This window comes from Myiozetetes cayanensis, unplaced genomic scaffold, assembly GCF_022539395.1.
Source record: "Myiozetetes cayanensis isolate MyiCay16 unplaced genomic scaffold, myiCay2020 scf6-25, whole genome shotgun sequence".
NCBI lineage: Eukaryota > Metazoa > Chordata > Aves > Passeriformes > Tyrannidae > Myiozetetes > Myiozetetes cayanensis.
Window position 1 is genome coordinate 38593270 of NW_026087853.1, and position 14742 is coordinate 38608011.

The 14742-nt window shown below is 36.1% G+C and overlaps 1 protein-coding gene across 22 annotated transcripts in view; it reads left to right on the top strand.

Moving 5' to 3' along the window:
* The window catches only part of MADD (MAP kinase activating death domain), a 72390-nt gene extending 62359 nt beyond the window's left edge, over positions 1-10031 (top strand). For 21 of the 22 annotated variants that reach the window (XM_050336042.1, XM_050336053.1, XM_050336046.1 and 18 more), the window contains 3 exons: positions 1822-1891; positions 6800-6846; positions 8531-10031. In XM_050336042.1, coding sequence (XP_050191999.1) covers positions 1822-1891; positions 6800-6846; positions 8531-8638 — 225 coding nt within the window. In that variant the 3' untranslated portion in view covers positions 8639-10031. The remainder of the gene's footprint in view (positions 1-1821; positions 1892-6799; positions 6847-8530) is intronic. The other variant, XM_050336061.1, reaches the window with a different exon arrangement.
* The last annotated feature ends 4711 nt before the right edge of the window (positions 10032-14742 follow it).

The window sequence follows — 14742 nt, forward strand, 5'->3', positions numbered from 1 at the left end:
CGCCTGAGTCTTTCTATTGAGTTTCTGAATTTTTGAACTTTAGACTACTAGCAAAAACCTTTCACAGAAGAGATTACAGAAGAAGGAACTAAGTGCAATAAAGAAAGTGTTCTGTTATTGACTTGTTAATTTTGGAAGTATATTTGAATAAATAAAATGTTTTTGACCAACTAAACTGATACAGAACATGGATGAAAACAGGAAAACAAAAAAAGATAGAATTAAGTATCCTTTTCCCTTGAGTGCTTGAATGTAAGCAGAAGGCAAGCTTCAGACTTTTGATTAAGTAAGTGGAAGTTTTGGGGGTTTTATATTGCACAAAAAATATCCCGGGTCTGTTGGTTAGTTCTCTGCCAATAAAAATAACAATAAAATCACTTTGACTTGAAAATCAGCCTGTCTTCTCTCAGATATATGGTGCATTTACTGATCTCTCTTGATACATGTAACTTTGTTTCTTAAAAAAAAAGCCCACAACAATTTCTAGTCTTGACTGCCTTTCTTGGGTAGCATATCGTGTATGATTACATCGTTGTTGCTAATACAGGATTCAAGATGGTTGCAAAGTTTTCCTTTCCCTTCTTTCCAAGACAATGAAGTTTCTCCAGTACCATTTTTAAAAAAAGCTCCCAAGATCATGGTATCATAAGTGTATAAGCACTGAAAGTATCAAACCAGACTTCTGTAATACAGTTTTGCAAGGATCTCTCTAAGGTGTTTGACATAGACACTCTGAGTGTTAGGGTGATGTTACTCTTAGTGTTTCTCCTGCCTTGAAAAGCAAACCTACTAGGAACTGGAGTATGGATTTGATTCCTTATAGGACTTGCTACAGCTTTTTATGTCTGTGTACTGACTTTGACCCTTTTGGAGATGTGCATGTAAGAAGGGATTATTTTGTATCTTGACATAGACTGGATATTGAACAAACTCATTATGCAAAGAGAACTTGTTTATTCATGCAGTCTTGGCATCTAGGTTCTGGACTGAAAAACCTAGTCATGTAGTTCAACTGTTTTTGTCTTTTGGGGTTCAAGTGATTAATCAGCTGGCAAAAGCCATATGTGAAGTGAGCAAACCATAGAGAAGAATCCAAACTCTCCCATCCTGCTTAAAGCAGAAAGCTAGTACTGACTGTTAAAGGAGGAGGTTCCAAGAGTAATTATGAAGATTATATATCATAAACTTTAGTAAAATCTTAAAGGACAGAACTGTCAGGGAGAGGAAAGATTAGTGGTTCCTCATTGGATTCAATTCAACTACTGGATAGGTTAGGAGGATCAGTGTCATGGTGGGAAGTGTAGTGCCCTTTACCTGCCCTCTGTGCTGGAGGAGGATGCATGGAGGGGCAGAAACCAACTGGGATGGATAAGAGGCTACAAATAGCGCCAAATTTGGGAGTCAGCTTTTTTCTCGTCCCCCTCTTTGCTGTATTTCAGGTGTGTTGGTATTCTTTTTGCAATAACTCATTTGAGTGCCTGAAGGGGTAGCAATGTTGGATATGTCAGAGTTACTAACTCCTTCGTTTCTCTTCCATGCTTTCTCCTCCTGCAAGGAGCGGAAGGTACTTCATCTTCTGCTGTCTTCGCTTCTTAGCACTTTTAAGTTTTTTGTTGATTTCTAGCATTGTGGCAAGTTTGTCTTCTGAATATTTATTTCACCCTTTATTTATATATTAAACTGTAATTGAACTGGTAGTGTATGCTATAAAACTTCAGGTTGTGTCTGTTGTGATGATGTTTTTGTTTAATTTTGGGGTTTAGTTGAATACGCAAAACCAAACCAAACTAATTTTATGTTACTTTCCTCCTGTTTTTGTAGGTTTTCATAGAGCTGAATCACATTAAAAAGTGCAATACTGTGCGAGGAGTCTTTGTCCTGGAGGAATTTGGTAATTACATTATTTTGATATTAGGTCTGTACTCACATGGCAGTAACTCAAATTTCCAGTTTTCAGATTCAGAGTTGCACTGCAATTTCAAAGACAGGAGAGAATGTAGATTGCACATGAGAAGTTGCCTGAGAGATAGGTGACTTAACATAAAAATTTACACATTAATTTTCATCCTATTAAGATTTGTGACCTAGGTGCTTTTTCTTATTATTAGACAGAGAAAATGTCCTGAGTCTTCTGAAGCAAACAAAAGAACAGTTAGGCTTGGATGTGTGTAGGAATTTCCTTTGGTATGTTTCTTTTTCATCTGAGAAAGCACACTTTTTAAGCAGGATTTAAGGCTGATCTTTCTCAACACACTATGCTTTCATTACAAAGAACTGCAGTTAATCGCAAAGTTTCATTTTTGCTCTACATGGAATTAATTTTTGTTGTAGGGAGCAGAAGATGTTTTGTCAGGTTGCACTTAATTTATCCCGTGATCTTTGTTTTGGAGCCTGACTGGTAAAGGGTGGAAAAGTAAAGGTTAAGGAGAACAGGGAATTTGTACTCTTTTGGTCAGTTATTGCTATTGCATATAATCTGCCTAGCACTGTAGCTTGGGGAAAATTCCAAGTTACTCTTCAGTGTTAGTGCCAGACACGCTATACTTAACTACGGTCTGAAAAAAATGAGTGACTTCAGATGCTGCTCTCTGGAAGAGTGATCCACATACTTCTCTTGAAATAAGTTCCCAAATCTGTATTGGTTTATTCTTCCACCCATCTGTGAGGCATTTGTCCAGGTCTTAGGAGTATTCATGAAACATTTAAAAAGAAGCTAAATTTTGTGGCTTTCTTTCCATAGTAGATCAGCACCCATACTTTGGCCATTAATCAAAATCTAAATTAGCAGCTCCCATTACCAAGACTCTTCTTGTTCTTTGGTAATGTGTGTAGAATGTTATGGCTGAGGGATTCTCCCTTAGATTAATACAAGATTTCTGAAATAAATGTCCTTTTCCATAATAATGTGTTGTCTCCTTTTGGTGATACAAAGTTCTAAGGTATCCAAATGATAAAACCCTTCTGACTGTTGCAGTTTGCTTTCTATTTACTATAAATCTCCAAGAAGTTTGGCTTTGAATTCATGAACAGTTTTGTCCCATTTTAAAAAAAATGTTGTTCATGGTTCAGATGATCAGATCAGAATACTTAAAGCACAAAAAAATTCCAATATTTTATATGTTCAGAATGTGTCCTCAATTTATGGTTGTATCTTCCTTTGATATCAGGTTTTCACCATGATGGGCATGAATCATTTTAGTAATAGAAAGTATTCAAATCAGTAAAAGATTATTAAGTTTTACAAAGATGAGAATTCAGAAGTCATAAAATTAGCTTAAAGAATGGCTTCAGCTTCTGAAATCTTTAACTTAAAAGAAATTACTTGAAACAGAAATGAATTTTGGACCACTTTTGAGAGGTTTTAATGCACAATATTTCTTATAATTGTTTATATTGCACAAGAAGAAAAGACAGTGTTTGACTTGGTTATTTCAAGTCAACTTATATTGATGACTCTGTAACACAGCAGTTAGCACCTAAATAATGTATGTAATAAATACAAGAAAAAGTACTTCTTTTTATAATCAAGGGCCTATTACAAAAGCTAGAATTGTGATATGGAACTTATAAAAGGGTAATTTTCAGAGGTAATTAAAAATAAACTGGGAGTTGGATTCTACAAGCACAAATTGAGAAATTAAACATTTTAAATTCAAAATATCCTCCTCCCAAAATAGATTCACATACAAGAACCAATTTAAATGTACCAAATGAGATTTACAATTTGCCAATCCAGCTAATAAAGAGAAAGAAGAAAAAAAGATGTTGAAGGGGAGTTAACCTTTCTTTTTGTGCAGAGATGAGAAACTACCTCAGATCTGCTTTTAAAATTGTTGTAAAGGTGAGAAGATATGCCAGTCTCTCCAGTTCAAGATAAATTAAAGTGTTTATTAATAGTAGACTAACAGCATTCAGCAAAAACTTGCTTGGACTTCTTAAGAATGAAGTTATTTAGCTATGTTAAACATGATGAACCTTGCCATGAGATTCATTATAGTAGGAGTATACTGAAGTAGTAGATCCTTTTAGAAAGATAGAGACTGGTAAGCCTGCATACTCTAGTCTGATGGGAAATAGTTCAATGCAAGATTTATTTGATTTTACGAAGTGTGAGTGCTCCAAAGTAGTGATATTCTATCAGGAAATTAAAGGTTTGTTTGTGTTAATGCTGGGCTTAGAGGCAGCGTGAAAGTTGGACTTGTAGTTTCAGACCAGGATGCAAGCAGATGTTCAGGAATTGTGCCCCACAAATGGAAGTGGAAATTTAAGTGAGGAAGTGTGAGGCTTTTCCCTCTGAAATTTGAGTTACTGCTGTGTACTTGTGCTTTACTTTCTTGTGGCCCCTTCACCGTTGCTGCTATGAAAACCTTCATTCTCCAGCAGGTAAAGTGATGTCCCCTTAAACCCATTTTGTGGTAGCACCGTAGTTTAATTCACAGGACCAAAGGCTGCAAGATGGTGCTTAATAATTTACTCCCTTAATCCACTCAGTTCAACATCATCAGGAATAACTTTTATGTTAAAAGAAAAGTGCTTCTGCTCATCTCTCAATTTGAGGCTTGAGTCTTAGGAGGCTTGGGTATTTTCTTTTTTGTTTGTTTGGGGTTTTGTTTGTTGGGAGTTTGGGTTTTGTTTGTTTTTTCTTTTTTCCTTTCTTATTTTTTCTTTGTATTCTGCAGCAGTAGTGCTTTGACTTCTCTGAGTGTAAATGCAAACCCACTCTTTTTACTCTTCATAACTCAGTCATCTCAGAAGAATTTCCTGCATTGCAAGGACAGTGAAGGAGTACTTTACTTAAAGACAAGGCAGTTTTTACTGACTGTGAAGTGGGGAGACAGTACCTTGCCTAGGTGCTCTCCTGTTCCCTCTCTTCCTATTCTCAGTTATGATACAGGACTTTACAGCTTCCCTTCTCTCCTTCCCTTGTGGCACAAGGTCCTTACAGCTTTCCCTTCCTGCTTTTTGAAGAGTTTATGAACAGTTGTATGTTATCCAGTGGGCAGTGAGACTTACACAGCTGTAAAAGTCCTATCCTATTTGGCTGTGCACCAGCCTCACTCCCACCTTTATCCCCTGGTGACATGGAGTTAATTTGGAACATCTGGTGCCAACGGGTAAGGTAGCTTGGATGTGCACCTCCTTATCTCCCCAACTCTAGTCTCTGGTATTGCTGGGGCAGTGCAGCCTGGGTGTGCACTTCCCTTGTTTCTGAGTCCATAATGTACTGCTAACTTCAAGAAAAGTGAGAGTTGAAAAATAAAACAAACCCATTACTCTTTACCATCATATTCTGTACTTTTCATTAGATTTTTTTCAAGAATGACAATACCGTGGCATATGAGAATTAGTAGGCACTGATTTATATTTAGAGAACTTTCTCAAACCCAGTCTGCACTGCCTACTTTTGGCCCTTTAGAGTGTGATTCGTCTCCCTCTCCAGCGTTCAGCTGTGTCACATCATAGTTGAAAAGATGACATCTGCATGGAAAGGTTTTGTTGTGGACTTTTCCTAGTTCTTCATACTGAACTCATCTGCCTCTGTTTCTTTTTTTGTCACTAGTACTGTGTGTAATAAAACATTTATCCTTCCTCTATGAACCTGGTATGGTTTGGTTTTGGATAATTTCTGTACTGCTTCGAAATTCTTTTGTTGTGACACAGAAATTCCATGGCAAATTTCAGCTGTTCTGGAAGGGAAGTACTCAGAGTTGGTCTTGGTATTCCACTATTCCACTGATCTTAACATTTTAAATTTGCCAGTTGTATGTTAGTGTGGTCTTTGTTCTCTCCTGGTGATTTCCCATGGTATCTGTTCACAACATTTGCAGACCAAGTGTGGATCAAAGGCACAGTTCAGATGCAGTGAAATGGGATGGTTACAGCATGCTTTTCTAAGGCGTTCCACAATGAAAACAAAAGACAAATTTTCTTAAGCTATATTATGCCTGTTTCCTTTCTGTCAGTTTGAGGCAGTGCAAGGGAGCAAGATGAAATTTTCTGGATAATGGATTTTTTTCATCAGTGCCTTAATCCTCTTTCATATAGACTTCTATAAGCCAAAAAGCTTGGTATTTTAAGAATACGTGTCACTGAACTCAGTATTTTATTTGAGACAACTTGTTCAAAAACTATGAACATTTTCAGTCAGTATGTCAAGTAAATACAATCACACACGTCCTATACAGGAGAAAGAATATCTTGAGAAACTTAAAATTAAGCTGGGAAACAGTCTTCCAGTTTAGAAAATTTTCTCCCTCAACTTCTTTTATTTTTTTTTTTCTGGATTTCACTGACTTACTGTATAGTCTCAAACAGGTTTTTTGAGATCTATTATTCAGCAGAGAAGGATACAAACATCTTAGTGGCAAAATCTGTGGGAATCACATATTGATAAATCCCCATGGAATTGTTGGTTCATGTTTTATTGTTGTAGACATAAGGCATATTTGGTTATTAGCCTTATTTTTTCACTATTTTTGCTGTCTAGCAAGAATAAGTGATATGAGAAAAGCCAGTCTCGTAAGAACCATCAAATATCTAATGTGCCAAACAGAGGCAGTGAAAATTTTTGTCAACCTGAGTAATGTATTATCATTATCAGTATCTTCCAAGGACATATATAATGTAAATGAAAAGAAGGAAAAGTATCTAGAAGTGAAGGATAGTGAGGTGGCTTGTATCTGCACCTGCTGTCTGTCTGCATCCCTTCCCTTTCCTATGGGAACGTTGTGCTATTTCTTTCCCATTTGCCTCTCGTTTTTTGAACTTTTTGTTTTGTCTCTTGCCCGTCCGGTTTTAGTTCCTGAAACTAAAGAAGTGGTGAGCCACAAGTACAAGACGCCAATGGTGAGTCACCTGTGATGCCTTCTGGGAGTTCCCTAGAGGATCTATCTTTACATTTTCATGTAGCAAAAAGAATTACATTGGGATTGTAGGATTTTGCAGTGCTGCTTCTTATGCTAGTTTTCCTCAGGGGAAGACAACAAAACTTGGTGATTGTTGTACCTATGAAATTAGAGGAAATCAACAGGTAGTACAGAAAACACTGTCTCTTTTTAAAGGTAGATGAAGATGCAAGGTAACCGGTGTAGCACAATAAGAACTAGTGGAACTGTTAATTTTAAGACAGTGCAGAACACAATCCTTAATCCATGGAAACAATGTAAAGGGAGACTAGTCCCTAGGCATAAAGTGATTTTTAACAGTTTATGAAAAATTCCCATTTCCTCATGAAAGTGAGCAGGGAGATGCAAGAGAACATTACAAGTATAGACATCTATACACTGCTGTATAGATGAATTACTGCTATGATTTAGTGTTCAGTTTTTATAACATTTTGGGAACACCAGCAGTTCATAATGATATTTAGTACTTTTACACGTGATCAGGCTTATATGCACTTATAAGGAAGAAATAGAAGACAATGATTATCATCAGAACTGGAATTTCTTCAGTTATTTTGTGTCAGAAGTGCAGTGTGAACATTTGTTGATTTCATGGAAACTCAGTCCTTCAAGGGAGAGAGAGAAAAATTAACTGAAGGAACTAGAAATGTGTAGAACAAAATGCTTACAATATATGTAGTTTAAGAAGCAGGTAGCTCTATCTGTTAATAAGAAAAGCCAGTTCAATGAAAAAAAATTGTATTTGACATAAGTGTTTTAGTTTGTACTATAATACAACAAAATGTTGTATGATTATTAGATTTACAAAGATTTTAAATGTCAGTTTACAGGATAAGAGTTTTTAACATCACCAGAATAGCCAGTATTAGAACTAGGATATAAATTAAGTCTAAGTCTTACTTTCACTGAATTGTGCTCCCAGTCACACGTTAAAAGAGGATTTTCAGTTAAATAATAGCACACAATGAGTGAAAAGTAATAATTGTAAAACTTGGTAATGCTATGTGAAACCCTCTCCTTTAAGATAGTGACAAAATTACCTGGTGTTCTTCATAGGAAACATGCAATATTAGGTTGTAGAGGTTTTTTAATTAAAAAAAAAAAAGGTGAAACCCAAAGCTCATATTATTTACTAGTGTTTGATTAAAAATTAGGAGGATTACCAGTCCTAGCATAACAAGGTAGTTGTGAATAAGGAAGAATCCCACCATCTTGTTAGTCGAGGTTCAGTATTGGATGTTTAGGTTTTTTTAGTTAGCTCTTTCAACCCTCCCAGAAAATGTCTTGTAACTTCATACAACAGACCAAAAGTAATTATGTAGAATGTTTTTTCTAAAGCCGGCTGTCCAACTTTCCAGCTTGGCACACTGTTTTTAAAGATTATTAAATCATGCTATTAAGCAACTAATGTTTTTATCCTAAAGGAGGTTTTTAGTTTGTTATATATATTTTCTTCTCTATTCATCTCAGTTAGAAGGTATGGGACACATTTTCCTGATTTTTGTCTCTAGCCAGAGTAGTTGCCTCATAAAGAAAGACATATAGCAAAATACAAAATGTGCAATGGATTTTGGGAAACACCTAATAATCTTAATTTCATTGTCTCTTTTTCTGAATTCTTGTAGGCTCATGAGATCTGCTACTCCGTGCTGTGTCTCTTCTCTTATGTGGCTGCAATTCGTGGGAAAGAGGCAGAAAATAAAAGCAAACCACCTCGACCAGTTTCCAGTTGATCATGATATTTAGAAATACCTACCCTTTGGCACACTGATATGCAGTACTCCCAGTTCTGCTGCAGTTACTGGAGCTCACTTTCTGTCTTTTATGAGAACGTGATTATTTATGTATGACCCTGCAAGTCTCTCCCCATAGAAAAACCTGAGACTTCACTGTTCAGTCTCCTTCTGAATTCGTCCGTAATGGAGTTTTTAAACGAGCTTTTAATCAGACAGTTTTGAGCACCTGCATCCAGCTGTGAGTTACTTACTCTGGACATTCCTTTGGAATTCCTTTTTTCTTAAGATGACTAACAGCTTGAGTTCATTTTCTTTTGTTCTAGTGGTACTTGTTAAAATTTAATCACTTTACAACTGCAGGTTTCTGCTTTCCGATTCTCTGGTATGTGCACAGTGGAAGCAGTCTGGTCCTGTATGTTGTTTAAATGTTGTGTTTTTATTGTTTTCCTTCTGTGTTGTTCATTTTTAACTACTGACACAGAGTTCTTGTCACATAGTTCTTCAGATACCTTTGGTAGAGGTGAACAATTTAGCTGTCATAGTCTTAAAATACCACGTGACAATTGAAGTTTGGCTATTAAATTGGTCCATCTGTGGAGATGACTACTTCTCAAGTAGGAAAAGAAGTGGAGAGAGAAACTCTGAAGGTAGTATATTGTGAAAAATCTTGACACTTCATGGATTGTGTGGATTTTCAAATGGCAATTTAGGTAACAGTTGTAGTTATCCCAGCAGTAGACTTAACAGATGCATAAAAGCACTGCCTACAGCAGTTAATCACAGGGATTAGAAAATGAATAAGGGAGTGAGAAAACTTGGAAACATTATTTGCAGAAGTACATTATAGAAATCTGCAGAACGTGTTCAGAAGCCCAGGGGATTATGCTGTCTTCAATTTTTTTAAACTATTGGTTGGTTGTTGTTTTGGGTTTTTTTTCAATCTATACCTGTGTTTCAAGGGATCTTGAAAATACTGTATTTGTGTATAATGAAATTCACATAGTTAAAACTATCCATCACATTCCTTATTTTAAATAGGCCAAATATGAATGTTTTTTTGCATCCTGTTTTTGTTCTTGAACTGTACTGCACTTGCCTGGAAAGCTCTTAGGATGCTGGAAGATGAGACTGCCTAGAGAAAATAATGTTACATGTAAAATACCAGGAAAAATTGCTCTGATGCAAACTGATGTATTGTATGTTTTGACATAGAATTCTGACTAAATGCACCCAGAAATAACCCTGTTTTGGCTTGGTCAGGGTATCTACCATTTTAAATGGCATATACCAATATGGGTGAGGAAATGATGTAAATATTATAGTATCACATCTATTTATAGAAACTGTACAGCTCTCTGAATGTGAAAATAAAATGTCATTCAACCAGCAACTAGTTTTCATCTTGTGTGCTTTTCAATCAGTGTAACTTATTCTGAAATGAATTTAATTATAAACAAAATATACCATACACATATATAAAATAATGAAAAACAGAAGACTATAAATGGGCAGTCTAAATGTCTTTCCACATAAGAGGTTAAAAGTAATTTTTTTTTTCTTCTGTCACAACATCTGTGTAATTTGTCTTAAAAAAAAAAAGTGTCTGAAAAACATGAATAGGGAAAACAGTCACATCTGAAGTACGGAAATTTTTATTGCATGCTTGCAAATAGAAATGATGTGTAAAGGATTTTTCATCCTTTCCTAGCTTGAAGGCAAAACTGAAATTGGTAAATCATGAAATTAGCCTGTTTAGAAATTATTTTCTTTCTTTTGTCCTCTTGAGACTGTAAATTTTCTTTTAGCAGTATTTGAATTTTTAGCGATTGTAATGGTCCTGATACTACTAAAAGTACAGTTAAGACTGAAAGCACTTTGGTCTACAGTAGGTGTTCCATTTACTGCAATAGTGGGTCCCACTCGGGTAGTCAATTTAAATTTTTAAATTGTAATTATGTTACTAACCTATTAACATAATCAAACCATTAACTTAAAATTATAAGGGCACGGTTATTAAATGCATAGCATCACTTACTGTATACAGCTTTTTTTCCCTTGTAGAAGCTATATTTTTGCTAATGTATTTTTCTGTGACTTTATCATAAATTACATAAACTGCTGTATGCTCTAGACTGCTGAAAAACTTCAGTGTGGAATAACACTTTTAAAGGACCTTTAATAAAAATGGCCCTCTCTCCCTTTTGACAGAATTTTCTTAAAGAACAGGTGTGGCTAAATATACTGTTTGCTGTTCTGTGGCAGGGATGAATCAGGACCAACCTCAGCAAGTGGGCTGACACTGTGCATCTGCTCTTTAGGTGAGAGCAACTGTCTTGGCTTCCAAATGGAAGTGATTTTTGAAATATATAAAATCTTTCTTGGATTTGATGATTAGGATTTAGCAGGTGTTCTGAGAACTGCAGGCATGGAGCGTGTTTATCTGAGCCAAAGGCATTCTGTGCAGTGTTCCCACTGCTAAATGCACAGTGCTGCTCTCTGGATACCAAATGCAGGTCAGATTTAAAAGTGGTACAAAAAGCATAAGATTTTCGGAATTCAGTCTTCTATCCTTTCCTCTTTCCCTTCATCACTCCTAAGCGCTAAGAGGTCCATAAACTTTATTTTGGAGGAAAAAAATAATTCCAGTTGTTGGCGTGTGGTTTTAGTCATGTCCCACTCATTTTAATATTTAGTTAAGAATTCCTTAGCAGCAGTAAAGAAGTTAGGGGTTTCTAAACCTTCCAGAACCAACTTGAAGGCTGAGAGTAATTGGTAATAATAAATAGCTCTAGAAATTTCTTAGCACAAAACGAATAATTCCTGTGTTTTTACCACTAGGAGGAGCCTGTGTCTTAGTTTTTAAGACTTTCAGAATTGCAACCTTTTTATTTTAACACTTGTGCTATTTCTGAGGCACTTAGACAAATGTCAGAGAGAGTCATAAACTTGCCTTAAAACTTCCTTGTGCTGAAGAGGTTTCTTTTTCTCTTACAATTTCTTGTTTGTGGAAGTTGGTTTTGAAAATGACCATTAAGTGTTCTCTGCAAACACAGGGGTTTTCAAAGTGGAACCAAGGTTACTAATTTGTCTCCTGGTTCGTGGATATTCATCGTGATGTTCAAAAAAAAAAAAAAAAAAGCTCTTGTTGTATTTATGAATGCAGTGTCCACTCCTAATATGAGTGGGTCCACATTTTAAAGGTTAAAGGTTTAAACATCAGTGAGTGTCACAACACTGAAGGGATATTTATTAAGGATATAACTGGAAAAAACTTACTGAAGATGTCTGTTGAAGGAAAGAATTCACTACTTTAAGAAAACCATTGTAAAAATTTCCTACACCCTGATTCCTAACTTCAGATAATCTGTATCCTCCTCTTTTGACAATTCAGGATAGCAGAGTAAGATAAAATGTTCTTCTGTGTATTTAAATTTAAATTGCTTGTAAGCATAAGTCATTAAGAATTTTGATTCCAAGTAAATTCTCTCTTAGTAATCAAAGTGGATGGGAAGATGGCTGTGATGCTAAGCCTTCCTTGGAAGCTTTATGTTGCAAAAATGTTGAAGATATTTCTAGAGTCTTGCTACTTATGCCAAAGAAGGGCTTTTGTTTCCCACTGAGTGTGTTTCTAGTAAGGAAGCAGTTGCCTACAATGGGAACAAATGGGCATAGGCTCCTGTTATCACTGAATTCAGAACAAGGCAGAAAATAGAAGCTAAGCTTCTCACAAAGAGCAATATTTACATCCCAGTTCCCCTCGATTGCCAAATAGTTGAAAGTCAAGTGATGTTACCTCTGAGGCAAGATCTTCCTTCTGGGAGAACAATGGCTCCTGCTTAACTCTGACTCTGTATTATGTAATTAGGAATTTAGGTATTTAGGAACTCCAAATTACTGCTCTTAGACAAGCCAGGTGTCGGTGAAATAAAACATCCTCTAGCTCCAGAAGAAGTGAGATTTAAGAGGAAGAAGCAGAAGCTTTGTGCAAAGGACCTTGCCACACAATGCCAAGGAGATTCTTGCTCTTACAGAAGTCACAACTCAGTCTGATGCATCTGCTTTTCACAAGGGCAAGACGTTTCCAGACAGCTTCTGATGACTTTGCTTCTGATACAGCCCTACCCTGTAATGCTCTCGTAAGATGTTCAGTGTGAGCGACAGCTTTGAGATTCTGCAGCCATTCCCAATTTGGCCATTTGACTAAAATAGTAGAAATGTGATAATGCTTTAAATAATAGTGTGTATGTGACCTCTCTTTCCAGCACTGTATCTGAAGGTTTAAAAGCTTGATGTTGGTGTCAAGTGAGGTTTGAGTGTGGTTGAGTACATGCCATGCTTAGAGTGGACCTCTTTCAGGCAGATTCTGCGCTCAGATAAAAATGAGCTCAATGCTTATACCAAGGTTAGTAAAAGCATAAGTTAACTTTCCGTTTACAGGTGTACAATGTTTCAAAACTTCTGTGGCACAGTAGTTTTGGCATTAGTTAATTTTGTTTTAGGGTGTCAGAAATAAATATATATATATGTCAGCCAAGGGCAAACAGTCCTGCCTCTATTTGCAACAGTTACTATAGTGATAAACGTGGTTTAGGAACCTACTTAGAAATAGAAATCCCCATCTCCCAAAATAGCTCTACATAAAAAGGAACAAATGGTGGCAGGAAAAATACCAGTAGAACTCTAAACAATTGCTTCCTTGAATTATACGAAAACTTTAGTTCTGTATTGCAATTCCTTCCACTCTTTTTTGCCTTTTCAGTTTCTCGTACTAACTCCAGTGAGTACCAGTCCATCCACAGTGCGCTGGGTATCGAGACACTCTCCTTTTTCTCTTTTTACACATCTTCCTGCTTGGATTCCTCACTGTTTCCTCACATTTCCTTGGCCTACACTCTCTTCAACCAGTCAGGCTCAGCTCTATACCTCAATTTCCCATCAGATCATCTCTATCTGTTTCCACCTGTGCTTTTTTGGTCATAAGTTCTTCTCTCCTCTGTGACCATCATCATCTCCCAGCCTCCTTCCCTAAGCAGTTCAGACTTACACTCTTCCCAGTCTCCTGCTCAACCGATATCTGCCCCTTTCCAGCTTCCAGTCACAGTCTCTTATTCCTCTCTCCTGTTCTTATCAAACACTCTGTCATCTTCTTTCATTCTCAGCCTGATTCCACTGTTGTTGCTTTTGCATTTAAATAAAGTTATTTTTGGTGGAGTGCTGAAGACTGCTATAGAGGGAAAAGATTTCCAGTCTTATTTCTGCTACTCTGATAGCTCCCAGAAGCAGCTCTTCCCAACATTCCTTGTTAGAAAGGGCTCAACCATTTAACCCGATATTAAAAAGAAATAAATTTGTCTAAAACACACTTGTAACCTAACAAATTTTATAAATTGTTAAAGTTTTCCAGTACTGTAGGAAACAAAAAAAATCATGAAAGGAAATCATGCTTTGTAAATAAACAGTACTGTTACCCCTCTTATACCAATGAACAAGAACAGTTCCAGTTTTCAGGTAGAAATTTTTGAGGATTTTGCTATGATCAAAATGTGCTATACTTGGATTTTTTTTTAAGTCAACATATGCAATGAACTAGCCTATAAAGCAGAAGAAATGCTTGGATTTTTTGGCCATTTTTTCTCAGTTTGGTGTATGAAAACCATCAGTAAGCAAATGTGTTTGAGAGTTATATTAGTAGGTAGTCTTTTTGTGATCATAATTTCCTGGAATAGATCTGGATTCCTGGGGCGATTATTAGCATTATGACAGCAAGCAAATTCAACCTTACTGAAGGTCAGACTGCATTTATGCGCAATCTGGGTTCATATATTTGGGTTCCATGATTTATACTTTCAAACAAAGCAAAACTGTGTATGATACTCTTCATGTTTGCTAAATAAGCTCTAAGGAATACAAAATCATGTTCAGACAATTATCCACAGTGAAGAAGAAAAAGGGGACATACTTACCACTTATTTTTATTTGATATTTTCATATCCACTGATATTTTATATATACTATATTAGTCCGGTTTTTTTGATTATTTGTCTGGTGAAGCTATCCTAATACACAATAGATATGAAATGTGTTCATAGCTATGATAGTTA